This window comes from Panulirus ornatus, chromosome 6 (genome assembly GCF_036320965.1).
Source record: "Panulirus ornatus isolate Po-2019 chromosome 6, ASM3632096v1, whole genome shotgun sequence".
Taxonomy (NCBI): Eukaryota; Metazoa; Arthropoda; class Malacostraca; order Decapoda; family Palinuridae; genus Panulirus; species Panulirus ornatus.
The window spans coordinates 16,916,052-16,939,737 of NC_092229.1; the positions used below are offsets into that span (position 1 = coordinate 16,916,052).

At 35.6% G+C, this 23,686-nt stretch overlaps 2 protein-coding genes across 5 annotated transcripts in view; one reads left to right on the plus strand and one right to left on the minus strand.

Moving 5' to 3' along the window:
* The window catches only part of sll (adenosine 3'-phospho 5'-phosphosulfate transporter 1), a 143,733-nt gene extending 125,400 nt beyond the window's left edge, over nucleotides 1-18,333 (plus strand). For both annotated transcript variants that reach the window (XM_071662654.1, XM_071662653.1), the window contains exon 9: nucleotides 4,076-18,333. In XM_071662654.1, coding sequence (XP_071518755.1) covers nucleotides 4,076-4,243 — 168 coding nt within the window. In that variant the 3' untranslated portion in view covers nucleotides 4,244-18,333. The remainder of the gene's footprint in view (nucleotides 1-4,075) is intronic.
* Nucleotides 18,334-18,589: 256 nt separating this feature from the next.
* The window catches only part of LOC139749099 (transcriptional adapter 1-like), a 59,991-nt gene continuing 54,894 nt past the window's right edge, over nucleotides 18,590-23,686 (minus strand). The window contains exons 7-8 of one of the 3 annotated variants that reach the window (XM_071662656.1): nucleotides 22,279-22,490; nucleotides 18,590-20,652 (exon numbers count right to left, since the gene is read on the minus strand). In XM_071662656.1, the coding sequence (XP_071518757.1) occupies nucleotides 22,314-22,490 (177 nt within the window). In that variant the 3' untranslated portion in view covers nucleotides 18,590-20,652; nucleotides 22,279-22,313. Of the gene's footprint in view, nucleotides 22,491-23,686 lie in introns of all 3 variants that reach the window. The other 2 variants (XM_071662657.1, XM_071662655.1) reach the window with 2 other exon arrangements.

A 23,686-nucleotide genomic window follows, 5' to 3' on the forward strand; every position in this document is an offset into this window, starting at 1 on the left:
AAGCCAAAAATAGTTGAGGTCAAATAAAGGAATAGTGAAAATGATATACATAATTATATTGGAAGATAAGGTATATAAGTATTCAAATAATAGTATATGAGAACTCTAGAATCAAAGTAAATTACATTATTGAATACATTAGGGACAACAACACAGTCTTGTTCAAAATGAACAAAAACTTAGTGAGAAAATAAGAAATGAAGCAAACTTGGATTTTTTCAAAACATGTAGAGCAGTCAGAATCATACTGAAATAGGATGGTGTAGCAATATATGCCCATGATAAGCTGGAAGGAAAGCAGATAATGAAGTTGGTCTATAATTAGTGTGAACTAATCATAGTGAGCATCTTAGCAATGAATACAGTAAACCTAGTTTCATATGGACTTCCAAAAAACAAATTAAGTGACTTTAAAGAAATATTGAGTTGAAGAAATATAATGCAGTGATTACATGGGCTGGTGACTTTTAACTCCATATTATTAAAAGGAATGAAGAAGAGTATATTATGGATGGTGATACAAGTATAAGAAAAAGAACAGGGGATCTGCAGATAAAAGAGAACAGTTCCAAAGACTAATAAATGTATATACAGATAAACCACAAATCGAGAAGAATGTGTGATAGATCTCTACAAATGACATGGCATTGTTTTCATTGTAGAAGCAAATGGTACCAGCCTATCAGATCATAGTATTTTAGAAATCAGTACAGCATACAGTGTGCAAACAAATGGACTTAAACATGATACAGCAACTAAGAACAACAGGTTGAGCAGTATGAATTTTCACCATCACATATCAGACTGAAGAATGATCATTGAAAGGATTTTAAACACAAATTGGAATGAGACCTTCAGAGGCAAAAAACTATGAACAAACATGAAAATATATGAGATACACAAAAAGAATGATTGTACAGATTGGAAGATCTTGTACCAAGAGACATGACATTGGCTGAAGAAAAGGGCATAGGAAGGAAGGGAAAAATTACCAATGCGAAAATAGAGAATGTGAATATGGAAATATTGTGATAGCATAGAAGGGAGAAGAGAATGAATGAAGAGAAACTTATGCAAAACAGAGAGAGCCTCTTAAATCTATGCAATTGAATCAGATTTGTCTGAATCTTCTTATGAGATTCGTAGATCTGTGAAGTGAGGTTTTAGGTAGGATCCTCAAAATTAGATCTTCTAAATCTGTGAAATGAGATCCCTTAAATCTATGGAATGAGATCCTCTAAATCTTTTTTTTTTTTTTTTGCCGCTGTCTCCCGCGTTTGCGAGGTAGCGCAAGGAAACAGACGAAAGAAATGGCCCAACCCACCCCCATACACATGTATATACATACGTCCACACACGCAAATATACATACCTACACAGCTTTCCATGGTTTACCCCAGACGCTTCACATGCCTTGATTCAATCCACTGCCAACACGTCAACCCCGGTATACCACATCGCTCCAAATCACTCTATTCCTTGCCCTCCTTTCACCCTCCTGCATGTTCAGGCCCCGATCACACAAAATCTTTTTCACTCCATCTTTCCACCTCCAATTTGGTCTCCCTCTTCTCCTCGTTCCCTCCACCTCCGACACATATATTCTCTTGGTCAATCTTTCCTCACTCATTCTCTCCATGTGCCCAAACCATTTCAAAACACCCTCTTCTGCTCTCTCAACCACGCTCTTTTTATTTCCACACATCTCTCTTACCCTTACATTACTTACTCGATCAAACCACCTCACACCACATATTGTCCTCAAACATCTCATTTCCAGCACATCCATCCTCCTGCGCACAACTCTATCCATAGCCCACGCCTCGCAACCATACAACATTGTTGGAACCACTATTCCTTCAAACATACCCATTTTTGCTTTCCGAGATAATGTTCTCAACTTCCACACATTCTTCAAGGCTCCCAGAATTTTCGCCCCCTCCCCCACCCTATGATCCACTTCCGCTTCCATGGTTCCATCCGCTGCCAGATCCATTCCCAGATATCTAAAACACTTCACTTCCTCCAGTTTTTCTCCATTCAAACTCACCTCCCAATTGACTTGACCCTCAACCCTACTGTACCTAATAACCTTGCTCTTATTCACATTTACTCTTAACTTTCTTCTTTCACACACTTTACCAAACTCAGTCACCAGCTTCTGCAGTTTCTCACATGAATCAGCCACCAGCGCTGTATCATCCTCTAAATCTATGAAATAAAATCAGATTGGTCTGAATATGTGAATGAGATACTTAGATCTGTAAAGTGAGATTCTAGGCAAGAATCTATGGAATGAGACCTCCAAATCTGTGAAATGAGATCCTCTAAATTTGAAATAAGATGATTATTGTGAATCTGTGGAGTGAGAATTTTGGATTAGCTTAGTTCACGTCAGTGAATCAGGTCTTTCAGGTGAAATCTGCAGCATCTTATCCTCGCATATAGTTTGGTCTGGAAAGATCACAGGATAAGAATTAATTAGTTTTCATCATCAAATAATGTTTACTTTTATATTATGAATCTGTAGCTCTATTGAAGTCAGACTTGAGGCCTATTGTTTTGACCCAGCTCAGCAGTTTTGCAAACCAGTGGTGAATCCTCCTAGCACCCTTGTGGTGAATGAGACACTTCATTCAGCAGCGCATAAATGTTTTTGATTGTAACAAATGTGCAATGCTGTTTGTGTTGACATTTTTTTGGGTGCATTGTGTACATAAAATTATTGTTCTACAATGCTTCATACATCAAATAGTTACTGTTATACCACTTAGCTATTAAAGCAAGTTTTCTGAGATTCACAGTACTGCTTATAAGTAAATGTTTATGATTATAGATTTTTGATGCTCCTTAGTCTTTACTTTTTGTTTACTTGACTTTGTTCATAGATAATTGCTTCATAATATTATATGCACTAAATGTTCAATCTTTTACTAATATCACCATTATGAAGTGTGTTGATTGATCATTTTTTGCTGTAGATATTTATTACTGGTTTGAGGCTTTGTACTCTCATTACATCCAAAATTTTGCCCGCTTAACAATCTGAAAGACTCACACTAAGATATTCATATGCAGAGTTTTATTCATAAGAATTAGTCATTATGTTTGGGTTTTCTTTTTCACATAATCTCCTCTTATGGTCTGCCTTGTTTAGTTGCCAGTCAAACAAATGGAAATATATGAATTGGAGAATTTTGAAAAGCCTTACAAGAAAAATTGATGGTCTGGTGCTTATGCTTATTTGTGAGAGGTTGAAAGAACTCAAACTTTACAGTGTATAAATAAGAATGGAAAGATACATGACAATTAGTGCATGGCAGCAAAATGTGTTTTAAATCTTAAAGCATCCTGGGGAGGAAGACAGAATTATTAGGTCTGGAATAACACTTAGGAATAAACCAAAAAGACATAGACAAGAATATACAAGAGTCCAGCAAAATCAGTACAGTACTAGGAGAAACTTGTTTGGAGCAACATTATCCAAAAGAAAACAAGGTACTCTAGTGGTTGAAGCAAATCCCTGATACTTCTTGGATTGACGACTATGGGAGTTGCTTGGCATGGAAGAGAAAACTATATAGCTCATCAGTCAAGACATGGAGAGACCACTGCAGTCAGTCCTTGCTGTTCTTGGAAAATCTCCTCTCCCTCTTCCTCCTTCTGCTGCTACTGTTCTTATTATTTACTTGCTGAAAGTCCAATGCATTACTGAGGGGAAATGGAATTAAGTGTTTTTATGTGCAGTTAATATTTCTAAATGAGGAAGAGTGAATGTCTTGTATATGCTGATGAAACTCATATACTTAGGGAGTTTGCCTAAGAGTTGCACCAAGTGGCAAAAGGATGTATAGTATAAGAGTAAAAAGATGTACAGCATTTGAGTAAAGTGAGGTAATATAACATGTTTACCTGTGAAAACACATTAACCCTTTTAGAGAAAGGGAATTGGGAATGTGAAATTTGTTTCAGTAAGGTGCCAGAGAATATTAGAAAATAGAATTTTGTTAAAGAACTCAAATCATGGTTATAAATAATGCTTTAATTTCCCTTATTTTTTGTTTATTCACTCCAGGGTCTGGCCATCCTCCTCTCTTGCATCATTTACTCTCACCCTGTGAGTGTACTGGGAATTTTAGGAATTCTTTTGGTCTTCACAGCCATCTTTTTACGTGTTTACTGCAGTCATCGGCTCAAGCAGCTCCAGCAACGAAGAGCTGGAGGAGATACAGCCAAGGTCTAGGTCTCATCACTGCTTGTTGCAGTAATAGCATAAATCTTCCCATGTTATGTGCCTAAGGAGTTGCTTCAAGAATTTTTAGAATGTGGTGATTCACTTTGGTGTTAGGATAATATTATTTTTTTGCATGAAAATTTTTATTTATTTATGACAGTATGCTCAGAGTCACTAGTTTTTTCTGGGCGCACACATACATGCCATATTTCATTCCGCACTATTGAATCACTTTGTAGAAAATATTTGAATTGTAGAAGCACTGAATTTTTTTTTAGAGAAAATCTATATGTATTTTATAAAGATTGTCACTGACAGACATCAAAATGAAGTGTTTAAAGCAATTACCTTGTAAAACATTTGTCAAAGAACATAGACAGTGCATATTTTTTATATTAGTTGAAATACAAAAGTTTAACAGTGTAGCACAAATTATGTTTAAAAGGGACCAAATTTGAGGACTTTCCTGTATGTTGTATTGCTAAAGATTTAGCTATGATCCAATCTCTTGAAGAATAGAATATGTATTATACAAGTAAGAGTATAGTCGTATTTTTCAAGTTTCTGGGAGAGAAAGCAGATGAATCAGTGCATGATGTCTGGTAGGAAGGAGGAGAAAGAGGGTTTATTGACTCATTTTCAGCTTTTCACTTCCTGAGCTAATAGATTAGTTTAAAAGATCAGCTGTAATTTTGTTTGTATTATGATCGAAATTGTCATATAAGTTTACAGCAGGGTAGTATATTATCTTGGTACTGTAAAAGCACAGTGTAAGGGTTTATGCTCAGAATACCTCAAAACATTTATTATCTGAGACATGAATTACTTGAGAAATTCAAGAGGTATGAAGGAATGATGATATACTATGAAGTATCTGATAGGCAAAGCCTCCATTGTTAAAAGAATGCAGCAAGGATTATAGGGCATTAACAGCAAGTTTCCTTTTAGTGTTTTAAGGGATGAATACTTCAGAAGCAGAGTATATAGATGGGTTATCTTGTAGAGAAAACAAGTTTTTATGGTCATATATTGGTAAATGAAGGATTTTGTGACAAATAGAAATGTCTTTTTTTTTTTTTTTTCCAAAAAGAAGGAACAGAGGGGGGCCAGGTGAGGATATTCCACAAAGGCCCAGTCCTCTGTTCTTAACGCTACCTTGCTAATGCGGGAAATGGCGGATAGTTTAAAAAGAAAGAAAGAAATGTCTTCTGCCAAAGCAATATGCATACACTTAAGTGTTATGTTGAAAGTAATTACAAAAACAAGTAATTCTAGAGCGTTGTCTATTATACATATTTTCATTTGCAGTTCCCCTCCTTTGAATTATTTTTGAGTCATGTGTCATGCACATGTGTGAAGTGATAGCTTTGATTTTTCATTGTATTGTTTCACTTCATAATGTTTCTTTGGACATTCTTTTTTGAATATCATGAATTTGTAATGAATGTTAATGTAGTTTTTATTAACATGACACACTCTATTTAGTTGCAATAGGTGTAATAATGACATATCACCATATTTATTAGTTTTTTAATACTCTCTGTATAATATTCAGCTTTTAATTTGAATTTCTAATGGTCTTTATTTGATATTTGCTGTATTTTGTTTGAGGGAAGCAGTAGTTATCTTTTTAAATCAGATTGTGCAATACTCCGTCTTTTTTGGCAATGGAGACTATCAGGTCATTGTAATACATATTAGTTAGGTTATCTGTCTTTTAGTTTTGATTATTGTGTTTTTATGTAGTTAGAATTGTGCAGTAACCATAAATGAATGAATTGTTAATGGTAAAATGAGGTGATGGCCATTGCATATTTTGTACAGAGAATGGATGTGAGCAAGTGAGGCCATTTTTTCATCTTTTCTGGAAACTATGTCGGTAATATGGGAAACCATAAATGAATGAATTCTAATGGTAAAATAAGGTGATGGCATTGCTTATTTTGTACAGAGAATGGATGTGAGCAAGTGAGGCCATTTCTTCATCTTTTCTGGAAGCTACTTTGGTAATATGGGAAACGGTGACCTAGTATGAAAATTATATGTATGTATGTAATTGGAGTGTGAGTTTGATGAAGAGAATGTAGAGGAAGTGGTGTGTTTTAGATACCTAGAAGTAGACATGGCAGTGAATGGAACCATGAAAGCTAAAGTGAGCCATAGGGTCAGGAGACTAATGTCCTGGGCACATTTAGGAGTGTGAAGTTTAGTATTTTACTGAAGCATATTATCAAATGCATATACACATGAACAATGAGTATAGTGTAATGAATGTGCACTTCCTTAGATGGAAAATATTCATCAACCTCAAGGAAGAAATGCTGCCACTAGCGTGGAAGCTAGGTATGTGAGCAAATAGGATATGGAGCCCATTATAGGGAAGAGATTATTTGAGTGTAAGTAATGTAATACCCTTTGCCATGTATATTCTAGCAGTGGAGTTTGCAGATCATTACCCACCATGCACATGTTGATTAGTAGTTTAACAGTGTACCGAAACTTACTGCCATATGTGGAGATATATGAACTCTGAATATAGTGCAGTGAACGCACACTTCCATAGACATATATTTTTTCACCTGCAGGTATTCAAACTGCCACCATTAGTATGGATGCTGGGCATGTTAGTTACTTGGCTATGGAGGCCATAATAGAAATTTTTTATTCAATTACAAGTAAGTGAATCCTCTTTGTCTCGTGTAAGCAGGCTGTGGAGTCTCACCTATAATGCACACATTAACCAGTAGTTTCGCACTTTACTGAAACTACTTTCAAACACGTTATTAATACATGAACGGTCAGTATAATGAAATGAATGTGCATTTCCATAGATATACAGTATTTTTGAACCAGTAATGTGGAATCGTGGTATGGAGCCCATGATGTAGAAATGATTATTTTACTACATTTGTTTTCATTTTTAGTATTTCTAGTCAATCAGATACTTTTCATCTTTTATAGACAAGCAACAGAGTCTCCCTGAATATTTCCTGTCAGGCACACATTAACCATTAGTTTAACATTTTACCAAAACTTGTCAAATGCAGTGATACATAAACATTTATTATGGTGCAGTAAACATGCACTTCCTTTTGACTGACAATGTTGTCCATCAGCAAGGATTGGAACTGCCACCACTGGCTTGAAAGCTGGATATGTTAGCCATTAGGCTGTGGGAGTCTGTGAATGAGACATGATTTTACAACAAGTAATTGCATACTCCTTGTCTTGTGCTGACAAACAATTGAGTCTCACTTAAAATTTCCCATCAATCTCACATACAGGAGTTTAAAATTTTACCAAATTTTACTGTCAGACACAGAAATACAAACATTAAATACAGTAAACTACACATTGAGCTCTTACAACATATCCTTAATTGATTCCACAAACCAAACCCCCCTTCCCACACACTACTAGTGGCAATAGATATCAGCAAAGTATTTAACATGGTCCTCCAACTCCTTACGCAAAAAGAATGCTTGTCACCACCCTCCACTACAGTGTTAAAGTGTTTGGCTAGTTTAATAGCTGGCTGACATGCCAGTCACTCATGCTTGCTTCACCACCAAAACATGTTTTCTGTAATGGAGTTCCTCAGGGAGCAATTCTTTCATTAACTCTCTTCAGTCTCATCCTACACAACCTCCAATTACTTCAAGTAAACCTCTTGATGAAGATCCTTTCATATGCAGGCAACCTCACCATCACATTACAACTGTCTCACACCACAGTAACAACATTGAATATGCAGCACTTCATAACCCAATTGGAGCATTGGCTACCCCCAAAAAAATTGTCTGCATCTCCACAGAGATCTTCACTCACTCTTTTTACCCTAGATAGACATGAATCTAGTTCACTCCCTTCAGTTACCTGGAATAAACAGAGAATATGGTTATCAGGACAAATGGAATAAAACTCCAAGCTAAAAGATGTAGTATGGACATGGGAAAAACCTTTTTTTATAGGTGTGTTGAGCATTGGAATAAGTTACTGTCAGACATAGTGATTGCTAAGACTATGAATACCTTCAAAAGTAGTTTTGACAAATATTTCATAAATTCAGGTATACTCTGAGAAAAATGCCAGAAATAAATTGTATGTATAGCAGAGATAACAAGTAACAGTAGATAACAAGTAACAGAGATAACAAGTAACAGTAGAAGGCCAATGTGCGGCAGCAGGGAATTAGTGATAGCTTGAAAAATTGCTAAGTGAAATTACATTTTCTTTTCAAGTTAAACTTTTTCTTTTTCTCTTTTTTTCCAGACAACCCAGTCATGGGCCAATCAGGCCTCTTGTTGTGTCTTTCTTTTGTAAACTCATGTAACACTGCTTACATACATATCACATCTGTTTCAAGATTTAAAAACTGTTTCAAGATTTAAAACCTGAAGTGAAAGTGTCTGTCTAAAAACCCAGTATTTTTCTTCTTGGAAGCACATTTCAAAGTAGCTTATTGCTAGGAAAGAAAACTGCTCTAATCTTTCCAGCAATCAACCCATTTCTCTCATTTTTGCTATCTCAAAGGCTTTTAACTCTCTTTTACTCTCATTTTGTCTATGGCCTCCAGTCCCATTCCCTCCTTTCTGATCATCATTATGATTCTTGACCTTCTCCTCAAGTGACTCATCTCCTCTCCCCCTTCCTAGGTGATTTGATGAAATTTTTGTTGCAGCCGTCAACATCTCCAAAATATTTGATGGTGTGGCGTAAGTATTTCTGCTTTTCTTTGTTCTCTGATTCATAGCTTCCTCTTTGACCATTCCATTGTAGTGGTGATTAATAGAACATCTTTGCCTTCTTATCGAAGGTGGCATTTTGAAAGGTTCTGTCCTTTCACCTACTTTCTTTCTCTGAAAAAAAACTTGATGTCTTCAGCTAGTTATACTGATGATTTCATTTTAAACACTTTGTTTCACTTTTCCTCCCCTCCCCTCCTCTAATACTCATTTTATTCCTCATACGGAATATAGTTCCTCTGGCTTTAGATCTGTGTAACATCTTGGAGGAGGAGACAGTGATGTCATTAAATTCAGTAGAGCCAAAATGCAGTCTCTCCCAACATCGCTTTCAGAGAGTCACTCATTTCCCTCTTTTAAATTTCAAAACACCACATTTAAATGATTTTTATAATATAAAGATGTTAGGCACAAGCATGTCCCCCATTGTCCTGTAAACCCCACTAAATTGGTACTACAAAGTCTGCTTTGCTTTCCAAAACCTTGGGAGAGGGAGATTTATAGGTGCCATATGTAATTTTCTTTTAAGTAGCTGTTCATATTTACAAATATTTTGTTTTCTCTGTTATTGAGTACTGCTTACATACTTTGGGTGGTTCTCCATTCACCTCTTTGTTAGCAAGAGTGGAATTAGAAGCCTTCAATCTCATTCATTTTCCATGCATAACCACTCTCTAACCATCCCTTTCTGCATGCCGTAATGTTTCTGCCCTTTTTCTGTCCTAGAGGCTTTACTTTAACCATTGCTCTCATGAATTGTCTATATGTGTCCATGTTACCACAACTTGAATTCAAGTTACTGTTGCTTAGTCATCTACAGGCAGAAATTGACCAACATTTTCAGCCAGCTGCTTTAGGGGATGTTAGCCTTCATCATAGCAGGTATGGATAGCAGCAAGTAGAGTTTTAGTTTAGTGTTTCAACCTTTTTTATGTTAGGGCTGAAACTGTATAGAGCATTCTCATTTGTGCTTGTGCATTGGCATGAAGACTGGTAAACTAGATCTAACCAGGCAGTAGTGAATGGAATGCCAGTCTTTGTAGTTAACTTACAACATACAAAGGAACTGTACTCTGTTTATCATTGCCAATTTTGTGATTATTCAGAGGGTGTGCTTTAATGGCTTGCTAGAGAAGGTTAGGATAAACAGCCACATTTTTGTGTAGTGCTCATGTGAGTTCCACACTTTCAGCCTTATTTGTTATGTACTCTTAGTCATTAGCAAACCAAAAGCCTGCATGACAGTCATGACACTAATTGACCCATCGTATTAATGTGCTTATTTATTATAGATTTTGTGATATACATCAGACATATGACATTGCATGAATTTGCCATGATATAAGAAGTTCTCATTATGACAAATAACCTTTCCCCATAGTTTATCTTTGGGTTAATACTCTTGAGTCAGTGCTTTTATATCATGGTGCAGTGGTAATGGTGTAATGGTTATGGTGTAATGTAAATGATGTAGAAGCAGACCTTTGTAGTGATGTGCACATGTTTGAATGCCATTAAGTATTCAAGTTTGAGAGTAATACAGGACGCTGCTGCCAGGTTTGTTTTTATATTTGTGTTCTTGACTCTTTATTTATAATTCCAGCTTTGCATAATATGATTATTCTTTTATCATTTGTTTTAATTTCATGTATTAGATACTTTTAATAGAGTTTCAGTATAGGCATGAAATAAGAAATAATTAATGTCATTGCTAATGTAACTTTAAGAGGATCTGTCTTCACCTTATAACATGATATTGTCATTTTCTGTAGCATTCAAGATTGTTGCTGCTTGTTGTCCTCCCAAAATGTTTCAGACTTTGTACTTTTACATAAGTTATTAACAGGGGTATTCTTTCATTATGTATATTATATATACAGCTATTTAGTATCTAAAAAATATTTTAAAGTCTTTTTTCATGTTTAATTAAAGCTTTGGATATTGTGATGAATAGGTAATGAAATTACCATCATGTTGCATGATTGCTTTTGCCAACATCTGCCACCACATTGAGCATAAATAAGGCCATACTTGGTTACACATACAGCTTTACTGAACCCATACCAAAGAACACTTAATGATGGGTAGGCTAATGAGTGACATACCAGAAGCTCTCTTTTCATAAGCGATGTGGCTACCTTTCTGATTTAGACTATTTTTACATAAGTTATTAACAGAGGTCTTCTTTCATTATTTATATTATATATACAATCATTTAGTATATGAAATATATTCTACAGTCTTTTTTCTATTAAAGCTTTGTGCTTTAACATCATATTGCAGGATTGCTTTGCCAACATCTGTTACCACATTGAGCATAAATAAGGCCATATTTGGTTACACAGACAGCTTTACTGAATCCATACTGAAGCATCACATAATAAAGGGTAGGTGAATAGGTGACCTCATACCAGAAGCTCTTTTTCATAAGCAACATGGCTACCTTTGTGATTCAGAAGTTGGACCTTTTAATACTTTTTGTGATAAACAAAATTGCATTCTAGATAGCAAGAACGTGCGTCATAGTACAGACGTTCCTAAGAATTGATGGGTGTTTCTTCCTTACCACTTTGAGCCAATAGGAAAGAATCTTTGCAAAATAAGAGACCTGTGGCCAAGAACAAAGCAGATGCATAGAATCTTAGCTTTAGAACATGTTCAAATTTAATATATTAAGTGGTTAACATTATGCACAACAAAGAAACTGTCTAGAAAGTTTGGCTTTTTTTGAATATATACAGGTAACTTTCATAAAGTAATTTGTTCAAAAATACCCCAGTATTTTTAAGAAGTTAACTTTTGAACTTTACTGCTCATGGAAAAAATTGAGTTACGTTCTGTTTCAGTCAAAATCAACCCTGATTTTTCACTCAAAACCCATTTTTCCAATATTTTTATATTCAGATATACCTTCCTTTATGCACTTATTGATGACATACTGCAAAAAATAACAGTACCCTGTACTGAACATAAAGTTAAGCTTACCACTAAAACATTATTTCATCAGGCAGGTTGTGGTAGTATCTACTGTGGTTTAGATGCCTAGAACTCTCACACTGCAGGCTGTGATTAAGACTAGGAAATGTAGGGTTACAGGTCTATCCTCAATCAGTGAAATAATTTCTGCAGACACAAGCATAACTTAAAAGCTGGATTTCTTTATCCAGTTGTGATTGGAAACCATGGCTAGTCAAAGGAAGATGAACTTTTGGGTGGGAATTAGGAGATGCTTCTCTTCTGTGCTCCTTCTACTTGCACTTCACCAGCAAATGTGTGTGGCCCTTTATGATCTGGTTAAAGTTAAGGGATGTTAGGTATTTCTGTCAGGGTGTGAGTTATTGTGTTGTGCCACCTGTATGGCCTTTGGAATATAGTAGCCAGTTTTTGTGCCAACAGGTCAGAACAAGCTAATGTTAGTACTGTTCAATCTAATAGCTGTCAGAGGGCTAAAAAAAAAAATTTCACATAGTGATATAGTAGTGGCTAATGGTATTTGCTGAACATGAACTTTAACTTAAAAATTGAAGACTAACTTAATTAGTAATGGCTTACAGATTGATTTTATTAGTAGTTGCAAGTATAGGTTGTTTATTTTGCGGCACAAAATGGTATATTTTGATGACACAAGTTAAAACAGTATGATGGAACTAAGCCAAAATTTTTCTTTGATTCATCTCAGTTATAATTGCTTAGTTTGTCTTTTCTGCCTACTTGATACATAATACTTTATAATCATTTTTAGATCATTAGCTTTTAGGTGAACATCTTGGTGGAAACTTATTTCATGCCTATATTTTTTCAAGATAATCTGTAGTCTTTATTTCATGTCAGTATGTTAATGAGAAAGAGAGAGAGAGTATGTGTCTGTGGATGTAACTACCTATATTTACTTTATGCTGGAGTTTTACTCTCATGAGACCCCTTCTCTTGAACATTCTCTGCTATCATAAGACTATCTTAATTCATGTATGCTGTCTGCATTAAACATGTCCTCAGTTATTTCACTCCATTCATCCACCACTCTTGTACTATTAATGTATTTCTTTACATTTTTTTTTTTAAAAGTATCTTTTGTATTCCATATGTTCTTTGGTTGCTTTGCTTCTACACCTCTCAAAGACCTAATCACTGTCTATGTCGTTGATCTGTTTTAAAATCCTAAAAGTCTTAAATCAGGTCAACCCTCACTCATATCTCTTCCAAGATGGACAAATTTAAATCCTCTAGCCTTTTCCTATAACTCAGATGTCTTAATTCTGGTACTATTTTTTATTGCCCTTTTCAGGACCTTCTCTATTTAATAGCTCTTTGTTCTTCATTGGATGAGCTGACCAAACTTGAGAAGCATATTCTTGTTTGGCCATATGTAGGATATGGACTGCTTGCTATTTCCTTATTGATATCAAGTACTTGAAAGCTATTCTAATAATTGCCAGCGGATAGATTGTCTCCTAAAACATTCTCATGTGGGGTTATGGTGACAGGTTCGTGACAATGTCACCTCCCAAATCTTTACATCCAGAATCCTGAAACATTTTTTGCTAGATGATTATCATATTGAGGCCATCTTTGAACTTATCCCATCCTTATCACTTTACATATGATTGAGTTGAATTTCATCAGCCATGTATCAGACCAACTTTGGAATGCATTCAGTATCCATTAACTTGATGCATTCTTCCTCATTTTTCACTTCTCTCAAGACTTTTGCATCATCTGCAAACATATTCATGTAGGAATCCATATCTTGAGGCGAGTTATTTACATAGATCAAGAAGAGTAATGGTGGATGGTGGCCCCAAAACAGTGCCATGTGGCACTTGGCTAGTTATCTCAACCTTTTTAGAGAAGGCATCTTTGATATGACCTTTGTTCCCTTTTACTGAGGTAATTGTCTGATCATTGAAGTTAGCTTCTTAAGCGCCATGCAGAACGGTATCAAATGCCTTTTGGCCGTCCAAATACAAACCATGCTGTTGCTCACTTAGGTAATTTCTTTTCTGTAGAAAGTCATCCATTAGCTTTCTCCCAGTACCTTACAGACCACACTTCTCAGTGAGATTAGTCTGTGGTTCAGTGTTTAGTCATAGGGTTCATGCATACACAAAAAAAAATCATGTTTGTCAGGAGAGTGGCCTTGATGGTAGGGAATTTGTAGTGGGTTTTTGGCTATTTGTTCAGGATCCTTAAGGATTGAGAAAAAAAAAAAAAAAGAGGAAGGGGGGGTCTCAGCTCTGATAAAATCATCATGGGTAGAACCTAACCAGTTATTTTAATGTTCATTAAAAACCCTTCATAGAGGAATTTTTTTTTAATTTTCCAAAAGAAGGAAAAGAGGGGGCCAGGTGAGGATATTCCAAAAAAGGCCCAGTCCTCTGTTCTTAACGCTACCTCGCTAACGCGGGAAATGGCGAATAGTTTAAAAGAAAAGAAAAAAGAAGAGGATTTCAGTACATGGATGGTGAGAGAGCAGAGCCATATAGCATGAAGTCCAATGGTCAAAGAGTTGGACGTAGTTGAAGGAATGTAGGGGGAACTATACAAAATACAAAAGCAATATTTTAAAGAGGAGAGAAATTTTAAGCCAGGTGGTTTCAAAGTTAGGAGACTCAAGATCCACAAGCCAGTCACTGGAAGTTTTTGTTTTACAGTGTGCAGAAACACCACCCTTGAAGCAGAAATGGGGGTAGAGGTTAAAATAGAGATCTTATGGTGCAAAGAAGCATCCCTGGACAGTTGGTTTCAGAGTGAAGAGTCAGGGGAAAAAGTGGACAGATGGAAGTTTAGATTTGAGACTGCAAATGTTGCAGAAAAGAACAGAGAAAGAACCAGGTCTGAGAGCTGTGTCTGAAGTGGAGTAGATCACAATTACTTGATCTTGGTCGTAGGGGCCATAAGAACCATCCAGTCCTCCTTGTCGAGTGACTTCATTCTGATTTGGCAACAGAGAACCCAGTTGTTAGTTTATTGCCAAAATTTAATAGTAAAAGGAAGGAAAAACTATAAAGGGGAACTAAATGTTTTGTGTTATGCATTGTCAAGATTTATGTTTGAGAAGGGAAGGGTGTGATTTGAGTATTGGATGCCAGCAACATCACTCCATTGCAGCTGTGGTTTGCATTTGGTTTATTTCAACTTTTCAATCATTTAACCAACTGAAGTTGGAGCTTATTCAAGACTCTATAAACTGTTGCACTTTGGTCATTCCTTACAATTTTTGAGGAACATCATTCCCACCCAATTTCAGAAATAAGCCATGACGTGCCTTTTGTTCCCTTCCTTTCCTCTTCATTGAAAGGTTATTCCCTCTTATGCTTGCCAGATTTTCTTTTTTCCAACCCCTCTTATTAGGCAGTCCAAGATATTTTTTTTCTAGCTGAGATGGCATGGGCAGCTGAGGCCCCAACCAAGGCCATCCCATTAATGCTCTATACATAGATTTGTGCATGTGCCCTAGTGTGAGCCAGGTACCCATTTTATCAACCAACCCCTAAGGGTGAATGAACAGCTGAGTTGATTGTGAACTGACTGCCATAACCAGGATTCGAACCTATGCTCTCTACCCTGGACAGCCCATAAATGCGTCAGTCAGGAACACTAATTGCAACACCATGGGAGTCACTACTCTCTCTAATTTGGATTAGCATTTACATCATTATATAGATCTTGATTGTTATATATGCCCTCTTCTTTGAACCTCTGCTCCTTCTCACATGGGTAACTTATTCACATGTAATTATTAATTTCTTTTCTGGAAATATGTACATCATTTGCTCCCTTTCATTGCCTTGGTACTTATCCTTGTCTTAGTTCTTTGAACAGCACCTTGAGTGGCTTTTCGAGTGTTACTACACACTGTAGTTCATATGGAGAGATTTCATTAGGTCCTTGTACCTTGTATGGATCAAGATCCTTCAATATCCTACTTGTTTCTTTTTTGACAGCTTTAGCATTTTTCTTGTTTTAATGACTTTTCCCCTCTGTATTCTTCTTCAGTTACTAACTTAGTGCTGGTGAACATATGGAACATTCATTTTTGGAGTTTCATGTGCCATGTCCATACTTTTTTCATAATCTCATTGCTCCTCCTTTCATATTATCCTCTTTTTGGGTTGTTATACCTTCAAATGCTCCATGGCATTTATATCATCCATATCTTTTCTATAATCATTGTGTTTTCTTTAGGTTACTTTATATGAAAATGAGATAAATCATTGATGTTGCAATATTGATGGTGTAAAGTAATGATGCTTGAAAAGAGACTGAGTAAAAGTATAGACTTGCAAAACCCTATAGAGTGGAAGAAGAAAGTGTAATAAGCTGTGTTAGTGATATGGGGGAAGAAAGCCTGGAAGAGGTGAGAGAATTCAAGTACTTCGGAGTTATATTGGATAAGTTTGGTGATACGGAAGGAGAGAGCAGTACAGGGTAGAAAAGCTATTGGATCTCTTAACAGAATAATGAAGGGTAGAGGTGTAAGTATAGTAGTGAAGAGAGGATTAAGGACAGCATAGTCCTCCCAACTATGACCTACGCATCCAAAACATGAACATGGGATGGGTCACAGAGGTCAAGAATGCAGTCTTTGGAAATGAGCTATTTGAGAGGAACATGGGTATGACTGGATGGAATACATGAAGAAATGAGGGAGTGTATGAGAGATGTGGCATGGCAGGGAATGAATTGCAGAGTGGTAGAGTGGGTGAAACGTAATACTTTGAGGTGGTTTGGGCACATAGAAAGAATGCATGAGGAGTTTACAAGGAAAGTGTATGATAGTACAATTAAAGTAGCTGTTGTGAGAGGAAAACCACCTGTGACATGGGCAAATAGAGAGGAAGAATATTGAAGAGAAATGATGGAAGCATGCATGGTTTTATTATGGCCACCCCCTTGATGGGAGTTCCTATTAGGGAATGAGTGTCAAAGATATAGGGGAATCTAATTGTCTGTGTTTTTATTTGTCTTATTGTTTTGCTTATGTGGAATGGGCATTTTGCATGTTTGTTTCTTTGGATGTTTGTAGGGCATATATTAATTTTCTTAAATAATGCCTTCCATCCTACAGTATTTGAGTATAAAAGGAATAGTAGCCAGTAAACCCATTAGCAGTACGTACATCTCTGACCTATTTATTCATCTTGAATGATTTTCCTGAATATGTCTTGAGTGTCAGAAACTCAGGCAGCATTTTCTTAATGAATCTGTAATTGTTAGTGTTATTTGGAAATAGATTTATATAATATGGAGTGATAAAACAAGCATAGTGTCGGTGGTTCAATATCAGCAATTAGTATCCTGTCCATATGAATTATCTAATATACCAGAAAATCAATAAATCCAAGTAGATTCTTAGGATTTTTCAGTACACATGTAACCACAAAAAGCTCAGAATCACAAATAGTGGAGTTTTGTTTTTATCTTATGGTTCATTAAAATTTATCTATTATCCTTTGATTCCTGACAAATAAATATTGATCAATATAAGTGATTTCATGCTTATGTGATGGACATTCTTATGATGTACTTATCTCTTAAATTATTGCTTTGATTAAGAATTTGCAGTCATTGATGATTATTGTTTTTGATTGGTTGTTGTGTTATAGGAAACCTCATTTTTCGATAATGCTGATAAAACTAATTTATTTTGTTATTTACTGTTTGAGTGTTCACAGATGAGGCAACTCCATTCATGTACATTTTCATTAAAGTATTATAATTTGTTTTCTAACCTCTGATTATGAAGTTTGTTTTGTCACATCAATGTTTCATTTTATTTATTGCTGTCTAAAATACATGATAATTGGATTTTTAGAATATATATATATTTTAATACAATAATACTTTTGCATCTCCTCTCAAGATATGAAATTCTGCATATCTTTATCCAACTGTTATTATCAATATATGATGTATATGATTTGCTTGCTTATTCAGCAAAAGCTTGTTTGTTTGTAATGATTTTTCCTGCCAATCATACCCCCAAAATTTACATTGTTTTTGCTCTGTACTTTGAAACTGCAGTATTATTACATGTAGGGTAGACTCTCCTGGTATGGTAGATACACCCACATTTTAGAGTTTATAATTTTCTCATGTGAACAGTTTTAGCATTATATCAAGCTGTCACTTACATTGCTTTCCATTAGTTATGAAAGTGGTGGCAATAGTTTTATATGTAACCTGATATATTTACAAAGGATAGCCTAAACCTGTATAATTTGAAAGCTGTACATTTTTGGCAGGTTTGTTTCAATTGAGTATGGAATAGATCACATCAAGTATCACTCATTCATAGGAACATTTTATGTAAGAATATTTTATTGAGACAATTGCAGTAAAAAAAAGTTATGATTGGTATCTCTGAATCTTAGAATCATGAATGAAGTGGGAGCTGCATGTTTTGGGAGGCTCCTTAGCAAGTCTACACATGCATTTTAGTATAAAAAAAAAAAAAAGGCCCCTCCATAAGTACTCTTTATAATAGGTCTTAAGCTCATCTAAAAATATTTTATGTTAATGCTCAGAGTGTACACAAATAAATTTCAGAGTTAGAGACAACAGTGCTCAATGGAATTTTGATATTATTGCTGTTTCTGAATCTTAGATATCAGTTATAGATTTCCATGCTGAATTTGCAGTTCTTAGATCAACTTTGACAGTGATAGGGAAAATAAAGTAGATGGTGGCAAGTTGCTCTTTGTTAAAGCTCTTTTTAATCATGTAGTAAAAAAATTCATAGTTAATATATTTTGTAGAAATTAAAGATAAGCTTCATAACAAGATACCAGTAGGACTAATTCACAGGCCTCTTGCACATACACCTGAGGGATACCAAAGATTTTATGAATGGTAAGCAGAAGTTTGTAATGAACAAGATTCTATCGTAGTTGGAGATTTTAACATATAAGTATTTATATGGGGGCAAATCTCTTTCTGGTAGCTTTGGGCATAGAACACCCAAATTTGCCTGACAGTGCCCCAGTTCAATTAGTCAAGAAACCTAATTGTAACGGAAATATATTAGATCTAGTTCTCATTGCAGAGAGGGGTCTCGTTAATAATGTTAAAGTTCGGGAAAAGTTTGGTAAAAGTGATCGCCAACAAATTATTTTGAGATCACTTTCAACACTGCATATAATTTTGGTTAATATGATTGTCTTGAAAAAATACCCAATTTTAAACTTTCAAATATTAATGCTCTTTGCATAGCTTTTGACAGGCAAATCTGGAGTGATTTAGTCAATGAAAATGACATAAACTTACCTTTGAAAATCTTCAGGAAAACTTTCAAAGCAGGGGAGAGAACACATTATGGCAATGCATAGTAGATGGTCTGTTTTTAAAATCAAAGCCAAGGTGGTGGAATGGTGAAATGAAGTGCTTATTGTCAAAGTCGCTCATAAGAAACTCAAAAGAGACCAGCAACCAATATGATAAAATTATGTGTATTTGCGCAGAGAAACTGAGGTTTATGCAAGAGGTAAATGTCAGTATGAAGCACATATTGCCAGAAATAGCAAAAAACCTAAGGAGTTTTAAAGTTAAAAGAAAGTCATAACTCAATCAATTGGTCATTTCTGGAAAATAGTTACCTGGTCTAAAACAACGAAGCCATGGCAAAAATCTCAAGGACTTTTTTGTATCTGCATTCACAAAGATACAACCCATATTCTGAATCCAGTTTCCTTGATAAGAGAACATTGTGCAAGAAAGTGACATAAAAGCTGAAAACGTACTATCACCTTACCCAAGGACAATGAAAAAGGCAAAAACATATTGGGTAAGCCCTCGACAGCTCTCTTCAAATGTTCCAGATGAATAGAGATTTGCTAATGTAACACCAATATTCAAAAAAGGTAATAAGTTACTGCCAGGAAATCATTGCCCAATTAGCTTAATGTCTGTGGTTCAAAAACTGTAAACCATTTAGAGGACAACCATTTAATATACGATTCTCAGCATGGCTTTTGACAAAATCACTCATGTCTGACATGTACTTGATTCCTTTATTGATATAATCAACATGTCTGATGAAGGTAAAGCTGCAAATAAGGTTCCACATCAAAGATTGCTAGCAAAAATTTGTCCCGTGGATTTGATGGGGTTGTACTTTTGTGGATAAGAAATTGGTTGACTGGCCATAAACAAAGACTTGTGATTACTTGTCAAGCCTTAGAGTGGTTTGAACGTAAAAGATGGTGTACCACAAGGATCACTCTTAGGACTGTTTTTTCATATACTGTATTAATGATATTGATAATGGGCTGCATAGTAAGATGACAAAATTCACTGATGATATTAAGCTGGGAAATAAATCTACAAATGAACTTGAATATTTTGCAGTTTCAAACTGATAGACAAACTTATGGAGTGGGCTCACAGGTGGCAAATTGATTTTAATATCGACATATGCAAAGTTTTACATATTCATAGCAAAAATGAAAAGGTAACCTTTAGTATGAATTCTGTTGAACTGCAAAAGGTAAATGAGGAAAAAGACTTGGGTATAATGATCCGTGGTAGCCTTAATCCAAGTATGCAGAGAAAAGAATGAGCAAGATTCTTGGATTCACTGGAAGACCTTTCAAATTCAAGTTTAGGAAAATCATTGTTACTCTTTACAGTTCACTGGTTCATCTCCATCTTGAATAGTGTTGAGTCTTGGTCACCCTATTTGAAAAAAAGAGATAAAGTGAAGAGAGTTTAGCATTGAGCTACCAAGATGATTCCTGGACTGAGAAACAAATCATGAGAGCTGACTACACAATTTCAATCTATTGAGATTAGAAAAGAAAGTCCTAAAGAGGTTATCTAATACAAGACTTTGATAATCTTGATCTATCAAGCTACTTAAGACATAATTCATCTGATTTCACTCATAGTAATAGATACAAACCCGTGGGCAAACATTTTACCTCGAATGAGGCAAAGTACTTTTTTCAATAGGATTAACGTATGAAATAATTTACCAGTGAGAGTATTGCCCATTCAATTCAGAATCTTGGATACCACAAGTATTAAAAGATAAAATAAAAGAGAAACAGGGATATTGTCTACCATCTTTACCCAAAAAAATATCCACTGCAACACGTTGTTCTCATGGAAATGGAAGAATCGGACAGACTAACTTTGTTTCCCCATCAAAAGTATCCAACTGAAAAATAAACTTAATAGTTGATGAAGACTAGCCTAATTAGAATAACTGGTGTGCTAACACTACTTTTCTAAAGATGAAATATGAAAGCATAATACTGCTTGCTGTAAAACAAAAAGAATAACTCTTTCTGTTGTATCTAAATTCCTTATTGCAGCCAAGATGGCACAGAGAGCTTAATCACCTAATCAAGGCTATCTTATTTATGCCAAACATAAAAAACATTCCCTACAGACAATTTATCTGCTCTACTTTAAGCTTAAAACGTGCCTCACCTGCCTGGTCTTTCATCCTCCCAAGAACATATTTAACAAAGTTGCAAACCACACAATACAATACACTCAGAATAATCACTGGCTGTCTAACCACCACAAACACTCAACAACTACAATATGAAACACAGACACTCCAAGTACAATCTCATCTAAACACAGTGCTCGAATGGCAGCTGTTTAGTGCTTATCAGGTTACTTCAGAGTGTGTGTGTGTGTGTGTGTTTTGTCAGTGTCATCTTTGTTTGGGGTGGGGGAATCTGTGAGTTGAGGTTGAAGTGAGAGGCAGGGGTAAACTTCTACTTGAGGGTTGGAGGTTACCTATGAAATGTTTTAGGTTGGATGGGGTGCCCTACGACTATATATGAGATTAAGATTTGGTTTTAATGCACAATCATACTTTACTATGATAGCTAGAAACTAAAATCAATGATAGCTGCATGGTTTTTTAAGAGACCTCTAATCACTCTAATGACAATTAATGACGAAAAGGTAGACTCAGAATTGAACTTCTATAAAAGAGAAAAAAATCCATCTTTGTAAGACAAAAAAGTCTACAATATTATTCAAGATTATCAATAATTGCCATACTGGATAACACTACTAAATCTACAGCAGTTATTACTGGATCCTGAGCTGCTCAAACTCTCTGTTTTGACTATTTAGTAAGGGACAATTGTAATTTTATTACTCTCTTCAGCATGAACATTTTAGGGTGAAGGATAGGTGATTAAGTCAGGCATACTTTCCAGATAGCAAGAAATTCAGAATGAAACAATCTACTTTATACTGGTCATACAAAACGAAGGTGAGGGTACAGGAAGAACTGTTCCTTTCGTATCCATAAATGTATCTAGAATTATAAAATACCTATCATAAATATATTTAATACTGTCGTAATTAAATCAAGTAACAGTATTAGCAGCCAGTCTATGCTCTTTCATGGAGTCTCTTAGTGAAGCCTCTTGGGCTGCTATAGCCTCCTGCTCCACTTCTCCCCAGCTAGGATGCCACAGTCTGGATGATACTCTCTCCATTCCCAGTGCATACACTGAATGACAAGGCAATACACTTTTTCGCACCTGTAGGTTAAATAAGAAATTTATGAAAAGATTTTTAGCAATCTCCCAACCTGAAAATTCAAATCAAAACTAATTCTGATTAATAACTTTATGACTAGACTTCTCGTAGTGTTGCCTTTACCTATATGCACTTCTACTCATGCTCCATCTATAGTAATCATGCTTAATCAAATAAACAAATTTATAACTTTCATATGATTTTAAATGAGCTCCATATAAAATAAACTGATTATGCTATATATCAGGTGTTCTTAAACTTTATTTCCCCACGTCTCCTAACAAGCCAAAATCTCACCCCCAAGTGATAACAATACAAGAAACAAAGGCATCTTTCACTCACAGTTTTTTTTAAATAAATCATTTCCAACAGCTTGGCAATAAATTCTTAAACTATATCATAGCAGCCAATGACAGTTATGTCTCCATCTTGTGAGTTGTGGTTGAAAACATTCAAGATTTTGAAAATATTTGTAAGGTAAGCCACAGCAAGTTTAGCCCCCATTAATTAAAGGAAGTAAGGTAGTCATTCTCTTCATTTTCAAAAAACAGTCTTACCTCTTCTCACAGCTCATAAAAGTGACCCAACATGTTGCCCTTCGAAATCCAGTACACAGTGTGAAACTGCAGTGTCTCTTGTCTTGCCCCTAAATATTGACACAACTGCACAAATAATTGGATGTTAAGGGCATTTTATCCTGAGTGGTTTACAATTTTGATCATGAAGTTCAGATATACCTTAAGTTGTAAGTGGAATGTCTTTGCTTCCTAAACCCCTTGATGCATGATGCAATGCATTGATTCATCTTGAGGTATTCTCCATCCTTACCACAGTGGTGAAGTCTAAGCTTGATCCAAGCATGGTGGGAGCTCCATCAGTACAAGATATTTCCTCCAATTTTTCTCCATTCATATGTGCATCCCAATTGACTTGTCCTTCAACCCTACTGAACCTAATAACCTTGCTCTTATTCACATGTACTCTCAACTTTCTCCTTTCACACACTTTTCCAAAGTCAGTCACCAACTTCTGCAGTTTCTCACATGAATCACCCACTGGAGCTGTATTATCGGCAAACAACAACTTACTTCCCAGGCCCTCTCATCCCCAACAGGCATACTGCATACTAGTCCCTCTCTCTAAAACCCTTGCATTTACCTCCCTAACCACCCCATCCATAAACAAATCGAATAACCAT